At 44.5% G+C, this 10,215-nt stretch overlaps 1 protein-coding gene across 3 annotated transcripts; it reads right to left on the bottom strand.

Moving 5' to 3' along the window:
* Window positions 1-5,044: 5,044 nt before the first annotated feature.
* On the bottom strand, window positions 5,045-8,889 carry sox10 (SRY-box transcription factor 10). Of its 3 annotated transcripts, none has more exons than XM_085352130.1 (3): window positions 8,453-8,889; window positions 6,007-6,275; window positions 5,045-5,875 (listed from the first exon to the last, which is right to left on the bottom strand). In XM_085352130.1, exons 1-3 carry the CDS (start codon window positions 8,887-8,889, stop codon window positions 5,079-5,081), a joined length of 1,503 nt encoding a protein of 500 aa, XP_085208256.1. In that variant the 3' UTR covers window positions 5,045-5,078. The 3 variants fall into 3 exon arrangements, with proteins under 3 accessions (XP_085208256.1, XP_085208258.1, XP_085208257.1); XM_085352132.1 differs by having other exon boundaries at window positions 5,045-5,870; window positions 6,110-6,275; XM_085352131.1 differs by having other exon boundaries at window positions 6,115-6,275.
* Window positions 8,890-10,215: the final 1,326 nt, after the last annotated feature.

Below are 10,215 nucleotides of genomic sequence, written 5' to 3'. Positions count from 1 at the left end.
AGATTTTTGTATAAAGAGTTTGATTTATGTTACTTACACTATGAAATGTAAACAGAGGTTTACAATGAGGGTGAAGTTACACTCTCTGGGTTCATAAGTCATAAAGACTTAGGAATCCTACTGCAACAAGCACTAAATGCACACATTACTGTAGTAGATCGATAGATAACAGTAAGAATCCTCACTTCCGACAGTGGGTGTTGATGTTTACACGGAGAAGTATTGTCACAGTCATGATGCATGGTGTGTGTGGCTCCCCCCGCCCCACTCCATAAACACAAAGCAGCCAAACAGTCAGTGTATTGTTTTAGGAGAAATGGGTTGTTGCCCGGGCAGAGAGACGGCGAGTGAATGCGGGAAGACAGAGAGAAAGTTTGTGAGAAAGCAGATTAAAGGATTTCTTGTAGGAGGCAGTGTGTGATGATACTCTAGTAAATAGGCGAGCGGATTATATGTTGCTTGTGTGTGTGTTTGTGGGAGCTCCGTGACATGTATGTAAAGACAGAACTGATTTGAAAGGAAAAAAAAAATGCAGCTGGTAATAAAACTGATGAAGAAACTCGTCTTTTTTCTTCTGTAGTCGACTTAAAGCAAAGGCGTGTCGGTCACTGTGACCTCTGAGCATCAGCAGGCAGGAGCCAGTTGGCGCTGGTATTAGTAATTATGTGTAAAATGTGTGAAAAACTGCTTTAATCTATGAGTCTTTTGATTGGAGGAGACGGCGCCTCGGGGTGATGCTGCGCTTCTTTCATGGGCTGGAGAGGGTGGCTCGTGATGCTCACCAGCACCAACACAGGGAGGCCAATATCAGGTCGCCTCCAGCAGAGGGAATGACTACAATCTCCCGAGACCTTCGCTGGATCAGGAACTTCCACCTCCTACTTGATTTGTTTGTCATTTGTCTGATTTGTTTTTCAGTCCTTTACAACATGACTTCTCTTATTGCTTTCCTAGATATACGCTGACTGGCCACTGTATTAGGTACACTTGTTCACCTGCTCATTATCACAAATATTGAATCAGCCAATCACATGGCAGCAACTCATTGCATTCAGGCATGCAGATGTGGTGAAGATGACCTGCTGGAGTTCAAACTCAGCTTCAGAATGAGGACGAAAGGTGATGTAAGTGACTTTGAGTGAGGCGTGGTTGTTGGCGTTAGGCAGGCTGGTCTGAGTATTTCAGAAACTGTTGATCTGCTGGGATTTTCCCACGCACCCATCTCTAGGGGATACAGAGGAGAATGGCCAGAGGTGAGAGGCAAGCTGAGAGGAATGTGGCAAAAGCTAAAAAAAACACTTAACCAACTAAAGTCTGAATGCACACCAGAAGACCACACCTGTGCCACTAGTCTCAACTTAGAAAAGAAAACTGAGGCTACAATTTGCACAGCTCATAAAAAAGTGTTTCCTGATTTCTCCTGTGATATTCTGATTGGATGATCAGAATTTGATATAATAAAAAAAATATAAAAAGAACATTTAAAAAAGGTGATGTAATCGCATGGTGGTTATTTTCTTTGCAGCTTTTAGGCCCGTTTGAGCACTAAGCCTACCTGAGTAGTGTTGCTGAACATTTCCTTTCCTTTGTGGATGGAGATAAAAGGATTGGACATGTTATCATGACAGGATAATATACCATGTCAAAAAGCTCAAATCATCTTGATGGTTTCTGAGTTTATAAGATACCTTTATTAGTCCCACGAGTGGGAAATTTCATGTTAAATATGTACTTAAATGGCCTCCTCAGTCAACAGATCACCATCCAGTATAGCTTCGTTTGGATGTGGTGAAACAGGAGATTCACATTATGGATGTGCAGCTGACACATCTGCCGCAGCTGTGTGATGCTGTCATGTCAACATGGACCAGAATCTCAGAGGAACATCTCAGGAAGGTCCAACCCTGTACTAACAAATTGAACTGCATTTTACTTCCTTTGATCAGCAGTGGTCATCTCATAGCTGCAACACAACTGAGTCTCATCTCTCTTTCTTTCACCTGTTGCACCCTCCCAAACTTTCATTTGATTCTCTATAATTGATTTCTTTTATACTTGATCAGTAGATTGGATTATCACAGGCTGATCTATTACTGCACTCTGGAGTTTCTCATCTGATTCTTCATTTGCGTTTGTCAGTTTGGTCGTATCAGCACAGAGCCTTTGTTCTATTTTTTCATGGATCATCAGAGCGGACCGTGCCACCTCCTTTCACATCTCAGGCGAAGGAGATTATGAACAGAATGTGCTCAGCTAACGTTTCATTGCCTGCGAGAATCAAATGAAGCCTTTTGAGCAGTATCTCAACAGTCACCTGTCTGACACCTGCTTTGACATTCATTTGACACAAAATCCCATAACTCTGTCTATATCTTCTCCTTTTCATTATTTGAATCCCATTTCAGCTTCTATCTGATTTTTTTTTTTGTACTAGGATGGGGTGAGTGTTGGGGACGCTTAGATAGCGAGGGTTGCTGGGTCTCTGCATGGAGTGTAGGAGTCCCTTTGTATCCTGCTGAAGCGGCAGGCCAGGCAGTTATGGGTACGCTCCCTCATTGCCCATGTTTCCCTCCTCCCCCTAGATCCCTTTCAATGGCCCTCTTTGTCTTTGCAAAGTATCACACAGCCGATTAAAAAGAGGGAATTAAAAGTCAGGCTTAACCCACAACACGCACACACATACACACACAATATAAGGAACCTGAAATATGCATGCATAACCAACCCTGCCCCCCGAGGCTGCATTACTTTAAGTTTATGTAAAGGAAGGTAGCTGCATCAGTCTCATTCATCGCCCTCCACATGCACGTCACTATCAGCCGTGTCCAGCTTACCTCTACCAGTGGCCAGATTGAGCATCAGCCAGCCAAAGTGAATTATCCAGTAGCTGAAGAGATTATGTTGGGAATGTGAGCAGCATGGGCTGAGTCATTAGATGCCCCAAAGACGTGAGCTTTTGTTTGTTTTTTTTCCACTGCAGTTTGTAGCCAGAAGAGAAGAGTTTTTGTGGTCTTCACAACCAAAAGGAACCTTTTTTCATAATTTGTAGTATTTATGACTTTTCAAGAGGCAAGCTTGTATTCAAGCAGAAATAACAAAGCTTTATTTCACGTCAGAATACAAAGTCATCATCATCATCATCGTGTTCAGGCTTTCACACCTGCTGTTATTCAGACGCAGTTACACAAGAAATGTGAAATGCTCAAATGAGAAATTGAGAGAAAGGATGTGCACGCAAACATGAAACCAAATCATAAATAAATGTGGAATTAAAAACATTACCCATAGCTCACACACACATATATAGTAGCAATGAGAATGTAAGCTTAACTCTTATGCTGGAGGTAATTGGTTAAAGTAAAACTGACTTTGAGCTCTGCCTGAGCTGTGGTGCATGCATATGGTCCACATGTGTGCAGTACCGATATACATTACGTATAAAACAAAGAAATTCAGTTTAGCTCTTTTGCAGATATAGGTTAAGATATTTAAAATGCAGATATATTTGAGAAGCAGTGAAGAAGAATGCGGGATGTAGGGAAGAGAAATAACAGGTATAACGTGTAAATAAAGATGGTAAGTAATCATCAAAAGGTAAGTACTGATACAAAAGCTGTTAGTAGTAAAGTCATAATTAGGACAAGGCACATTTTCTATTTGACATCAGGCTACGTTAAAACATTCAGTACCTGGAAATTGTTTCTCAGTGTTGGCATTATTTACAATGTAACTTTTTAAACTATAATCAAAAGATCATTTTGTCTCACACTCAACCAAAAAAAAAACAACAGACAAAGGCAGTGCTGTAGACCTTCAGTGGATAACAATGGCAAAAAGTCATTTTAAACAGTACAGTAAACACAGCACGTTGTTAAAACAACAAGTACGTTTCTGTTAAGGATTTTGTCATGAAACACTGAGTGATAATGGATTATCAGCAGATGAATAGAACTGCCTTTCATCATGAGTCAGTGCCTTTGTGCTACAAACTTAAAGGAAGTTTTTGACACGATTGCATTTTGAATTGAGTCAAAGCTAAGAAAAAAAACCAAAAAAACAAAACACTAATTGGCCACAAAATGTAAGGTAGCTTTGAATGTTATGTTGGGAGAAACTTTCTTTTAAAAGAACAGTTTCTTCTTTATAAAAAGTACAGGTTTTGGTCTCAAAACTTTGGTCATGTTTGTGTGTATCGACATAAGTACATTTGCAACTTCAAGTACACCCAATAAGCTAAATATACACTTCAGTTAACAAAAGCACAGCATGGATTTATGGCATTTTTTCCCCTCCGTGCCCATTTGTCGAGTGTACAAAGGCATTTTAAGTGAACACAGCATAAACAAATTGAATTCAAAAAGGGACGACTGTGGCTCTGAGAGGACAGTATGTCATGAGTATTTGTTGTGTTGACTTTCGAAAGGAATACAAGGCTAACGTTTGTTTGACAAAAGGTCAGTCAAGCCTGAGAAGTGAAAGGCCGGCAAATAGTTTGGCACTCCATTCTCCTGGCGTTAAAACAAACATCTCGGGTAAAATGAATTTGTCTCCTTTGTCGCGCTCACAGATCGAAGTCTTGCTTTTTTCTCGCTGTGTCCCTGTCACCTCTGACCCCTCCGTTTGCCCGTGGCGTTGTGGACTGCTGCGATACACGATGACAAGTACGTGATCTCATACCACCCATGAACACAGCCAGAAGTGCCAAAGGCTTTGCTGTGGTGCTGCTGGTGGCGTTGGGTGGGTGATTTTTATTTTATTTTACTTATTTGCATTATCGATGTATTGAACTCTGACTCCTCCACCGAGTGCCGCAAATGATCGACCGCTCCTCAAAAGCACCACGCTCCAAGCTCATCCTCAGGCTGTGACAGCATGTTTTCATCTGGGCAAGAGCAGAATGGTGTTTCCCCCCTTCTGCCTCCCCAGACGCATCCCCCAGTGCCTGCCCACTCCCCCCAGACCAGATCTCGTTCGACTCTGACACCACCAGCGCGACTCTTGCTGCTGCTGCTGTCTCTGCTCCTCTGGTCTGACGTTGGGGCTGAACCTGCACCGGCACGCTCTGGTCTCGTTATCTGTCATGGCCGCGACAGCGTTGTGTAGACAGGCTGTTCCCAGTGTGTGGGGCTGTGCGACTGCGATACGCTGGCTGAGTCAGTGATGGCAGTGTACAAAGGCCTCTGGGAAGGCCCCATGTAAGAAAAGGCGGAGTACAACCCCGGAGCCTGGCTCGAATGGGCGTAGTATGACCCCGAGCCCTGGTGGTCGGCGTATTCTGCAAACTGAGCTCTTGAGGCCAACGAGGGGAAGGCAGAGCTGTAGTGAGGAAGGCTGAGGGGGGTGTAAGTGACGTGGGAACCTGCTGAAGCTGCTTCCACAAAGTGACCCGCAGCACCTCCGGCCTCACTCTTAATCTGGGCTTTGGAGGGATCTGAGCTCAGAGGGGAGCCATGGTGTTGCTGTGGCGGCTGCTGCTGCTGCTTGGAGAGCCAGGCTGCTGAGTGTCCACTGGCCGCTGCCAGAGCTGAGGAGATCCCATAGGCGTACGGAGAGGCCGGAGTAGCTGTTGTGGTTCCTGCAGCCCCCGCACTCGGCCCAACCCCTGGGTGCCCATTAGGGGGAAGGTACTGATCAAACTCATTGACATCAAACGGCTCCATATTAGCCATTACCTCATGACTCATCTCACCAATGTCCATGTTACCAAAGTCGATATGAGGTTTCCCAGACCCCGCAGCACCTGAGCTTCCTTCCGCTCCCATTGTACCACGAGAAGTCCCGTTCCCGGCTCCCTCCCTCTTACCATCTCCTGCCTTTGCAGACTGAGGCTCGGTCTTGGGAGTAGTGGGAGGTGTTGGAGGACTGTGGCTCTGACCTGTGGCAAAAGAGAAAGCAGTTACAGCTCGTTTGCCCTGCAGATTCACAGACAATTACCTAAGCGTGTGTCATCATGTTCAGTGGACTCAGGCATAACAGTGGAGTAGCGGGCGGGAGCCGGCAGCCCACCTACAGCATAAGGGTGATGCCCATTTGCCAGAGGGGACCCGGCTCCCCCACTGTAGGCCACTTCCAGGTGGGTGCCTTTGTAGTGGTACTGGCTGTAGATGACCTCACCCTCCAAATGGCCTTCAGCCTCGCTTCCTGACCCAGAACCAATCTTCCCATTCTTGCGGCGTCGCGGCTGATACTTGTAGTCAGGGTAGTCCTTTTTGTGCTGCTTCCTCAGCCTCTCTGCCTCCTCAATGAAGGGTCGCTTGTCACTCTCATTAAGAAGCCTCAGGGGGGGAAAAATGGTAAATTTGATCGTTTAAGTTACGAAGATCCATAGTCACTTTTTTTCCTGTTGAATACAGTACATATTCTACAGGATGGTGCAAAAAGACCATAGAATAAAAAAGAATAAACCTTTATGACTGGCAGTGATTTGCAAATGATTAAAACCTTAGATTTATTTGAAATGTGTAGAAAGACAGTATGATAAATGCTGAAAGGGTAAAATATTTGGATTTTGAAGAATACGCTCATTTTGAATGAGCCAGCAACAGAAATAATTTACTGGTTTGCTTTGTTACCTCATCTTTGATTTAAGCACTTCACACTCCCGTGAAGCTGGATGACCGAGCACCTCAGAGAACACACCTCATCTCTGACCAACACTTTGTAAGAATTAGAAACCGAGGAGACTGATTGTTCCAGTTTTGGAACCTGAATGTTTTCCAATTCTTCCTTGGTGTAGGATTTCAGATGCTGAAGAGTTTCGGGGCTTTTTTTCTTTCTTTCTTTTTTTTTTTTGTTTTCCATTTCAATTTCATAATGAGATAAATCTGGATTTCTGAACCTTAAATCAGTTCATGTTTCACTGTGAACTGATTTAAGGTTGATTAAGAGTTAAAGGAATGAATTTGATCCCAGAGTAGGAAGAAGTGATTCCAAAAGCCTCTCTTTACTCCTCTGAAATGCTCTTTAACACCCAATAATGTTACCACTTTCTGTCTTATAAAAACATTAACAATACTTTTTTGTTTTTTGTTTGTTTGGGTTTTTGGTTTCCTTTTTTTTGGGGGGGGGGGGGGGGGGCATGTTGTCTGTCCCCTATCTTCAGTTATGTGTTTAAATAATTGCTAATCCTTCATATCATATTTCTATCAACCCTGCCAGGATGACATATTTTCCTTTGTTAGCAGCAATAGTTTCATTTGCTACATCTCCACAGCTGCATCTAATGTCACTCCTGCCAGCGGCTTCTGACTGCCAAACTCTAATGAAATGATACAGCCCAAAGTTGCATCCTGTCTGCAACATGGGACTGAGCTCCTACTATTACACCCCTGACAGGAGTGGCATGAGAAAACCCTGACCCTCCTCAGCCTCCCTGTTCATCGTGTTTGTGGGTCAATTAACTACTACTGACTGAGCCCAAGGTCAAGTCTTTATCAAATTAATATGATCCCTGCAAGGTAATGCATTTAACCTTTTCTGTCCTTCTTGGTAAGAAATAATGAGCAATCTGAAGAAGTCAGCAACCAAGAAGGAAAGACTCTCCAGTGCCTGCCTGACAGAAGGTTGAAATGAAAGAAGTGCAGGTTTTCTGTAAGCAAATGAAGCAATGAAAGACTCAGAATATTAGGGAACTGTAAGTTTATTAATTATAAAAAAGGCTAGATCATTCTTCTTCTTAAACTTTGAATGTACTTTAAATGAACTTTGCCAGGGGGGAACTCCTTCCAGCTAATGTTTCCCAGGAGTTAAAACAGTGAATTGAATTAGCCAGGATTCAGAAACATGTGACCAGGGCGCACTCACTGCACCAAAAAACAAGAGCTGCTCAACTGGTGAACTGTGGCCTAAAGCGGGAAAGAAGACTGAGCTGCCTCCTAATAGTCTAAAAATACTTCTTTTTTTTTTCAGGAAACATATCACAGATAATATCACGTGTAAAACAGAGCGAGGCATTTTTTTCAAACACGTTATAACTGTGTTGGTTTTCATTGTATTCGACTTTAAGAACATTAAGTGGAGGGTGTGCACTAAATCACACGAGTCAAAGTGGTGAATATACAGTGGCCTCTCTGTGAGCCTGCAGAAGCTGAAATAGAAACGTGTGTTTGATGTGTTTGAGCTGATATGTTTCGGTTTATTGAGATGATGCCTCTGTAACTATAATTAACGTGTGTGTGCGCGCGCGCGTGTGTTCATTTTTGATAAAAAGTCTTCAGTGTCTGATTCAATTATTCCTGGAGTAGCTACTTAAGCTGTGACCCTTGAGCGGTGGTGTTCATGTGGCTGTTTATTCGGGACATTTTAATCTGTCAAAGCTTAATCGTCTCTTTCTTGTTTGGTGGAACGAGAATTCACCTAAATTTATTATTCAATTTACTGTGTGTGAGAGCCAGACGTTTTCGGGATTTTAAAGTGGGCCTTAAGACGGACTATAAGCAACCGGCCTGCTCACCTCCAGAGCTTCCCCAGGGTCTTGCTGAGCTCCGCGTTGTGCAGGTGCGGGTGTTGGTCGGCCAGTTTCCTCCGCGCCGCCTGCGCCCACACCATGAAGGCGTTCATTGGCCTCTTCACGTGCTGTTTGTTCTTGCTTCCGCTGCTTACGCGAACGGGCATGGGCACGAGGGTCCAGTCGTAGCACTTGAGCACCTGGCTCACAGCGTCGCGGATTCCCGCGGGGAAGCGGTCGTCCTCGTCGTCGGATTTGACGGAGGAGCAACCCGCCGACGCGTCGTCCAGCCCGACCAGCTGCGGCTGATGCTGCTGCCCGTGGAGAGGCGAGTCCCCAGCAACAGCGGCCCCGGAGGAATGACCCGGTGACAGGGAGCGGCTGTCGTCAGACATCCCTGGGCTGAGCTCAACCTCTGAAAAGCTCTGCTCCTCTCTGGACATCGTCCTTCACACAAGCCTCCAGGCGCGCAGAGGATGTAAAAAGCTGTTCTTAAATGCTCAGCTCTACCTGTCTGGTTCTTGTTTCTGTGTAGCTCTGCAGTTTACGCACGGAGGGTCGGCTGTCTCTCTGGCCTCATCTAAGTTATAATATAAACTGCCAGTCTGTCTCTACTCTCAGCCTCCGTTGCAAAACTCTGTGAGGATTCCACATTAAAGTTCTTTCCATCCGTGTTGTTGGTATCATAGGCGGCTCGATGCGCACCTCGGACCCCAGTTTACCTGCTATTGCGCAACTCTCTCCGCCAAACTCACCCGCTCTTACTTCCCTCCTGACTACACCTTCCTTCTCTCCTCCGTTTATCCCGCGATCGAGATCCAACAGCGAGGACCTGAAACAGCAGAGGGATGAGGAGCATCAGCTTAATAAATCAGAGGTAGAGCGGCAGCGGATTTGGGTACGGTTGGCCACGATTTAGCAAAACTTTCTGTTCTTTTCGAATCCAGCATTAAGATGCTAAACGTCCTGAATCTGAAAGCATTAACCCCACATAAATACTCAACACGATATCACGATATGTGAAACCATGCCTATATGTGTATATTTGTGGCCCTCTATAGCGCACATCCCCCCTGCAGGTCCGGGCCTCGGCTCCCAAAACAAGCTACTGTTTTACAGTTATTGCAAGCTCCCCGGAGAAAATGTGTTGGAATGATAGGAGACCACAGCAGCACAAAAGTCGGATTTATACCGCGTGGTTCTTGAATAAATACATCATGCCGCTGGAAACATAACCCCCCCCCCCCCCCCCCCCCCTTGTGTGTGTGTGTGTGTGTGTGTGTGTGTGTGTGTGTGTGTGTGTGTGTGTGTGTGTATGGGCACTCCTGTAAATTAGCTTGTTAAACAGGGGCAGGTTTAAAGTTGTCCTCGTTTTGTCCATTAAATCAACAGCCTGTCTGGAAGTTTGCGTCCTAAACTTCATGGAAAAGAGCAACACGCAGTCCGATTATTTGTTTTCTATTTAGAAAATCGCTCTGGTCGTTTTTGTTTTTTTTTTTTTTTTTAAAGGTTGGCCTCTCAACGCCCCGCTTCCCTCATATTTCTTTTTTAATACGTTTACAGTTTTTCGTAATCATGCAGCACACTACATGTCCGAATCAATGTTCTGCATTTCCTGGCGGTTCGTTTGCTGTGCGCAATTATAATTAATTAACCAAATCTATAATTTTACAAACGGCACAGGAGTTCAAATTACATTTGTGAGCGCTGTGACTCTAAATACATGTTTCCAACACCAGCTTTTAATTAGCCTAACATCTAATTGGATG

Source organism: Diplotaxodon limnothrissa, linkage group LG4, assembly GCF_057381915.1.
Source record: "Diplotaxodon limnothrissa isolate DT_005_m linkage group LG4, D_limnothrissa_male_GT1.1, whole genome shotgun sequence".
Taxonomy (NCBI): Eukaryota; Metazoa; Chordata; class Actinopteri; order Cichliformes; family Cichlidae; genus Diplotaxodon; species Diplotaxodon limnothrissa.
Note: the sequence above shows the minus strand (reverse complement) of the source record. Positions and strands in the feature narration are given on the sequence as shown.

Bases quoted from the DNA above. Each gene is read 5' to 3' on its own strand.
- sox10 (XM_085352130.1), bottom strand. From the start codon at position 8,889: ATGTCCAGAGAGGAGCAGAGCTTTTCAGAGGTTGAGCTCAGCCCAGGG. The intron at 6,276-8,452 runs GTGAGCAGGCCG...TCCCCCCCTGAG, and splicing joins ACCCTGGGGAAGCTCTGGAG to GCTTCTTAATGAGAGTGACA. The intron at 5,876-6,006 runs GTGGGCTGCCGG...CTTTTGCCACAG, and splicing joins GCATCACCCTTATGCTGTAG to GTCAGAGCCACAGTCCTCCA.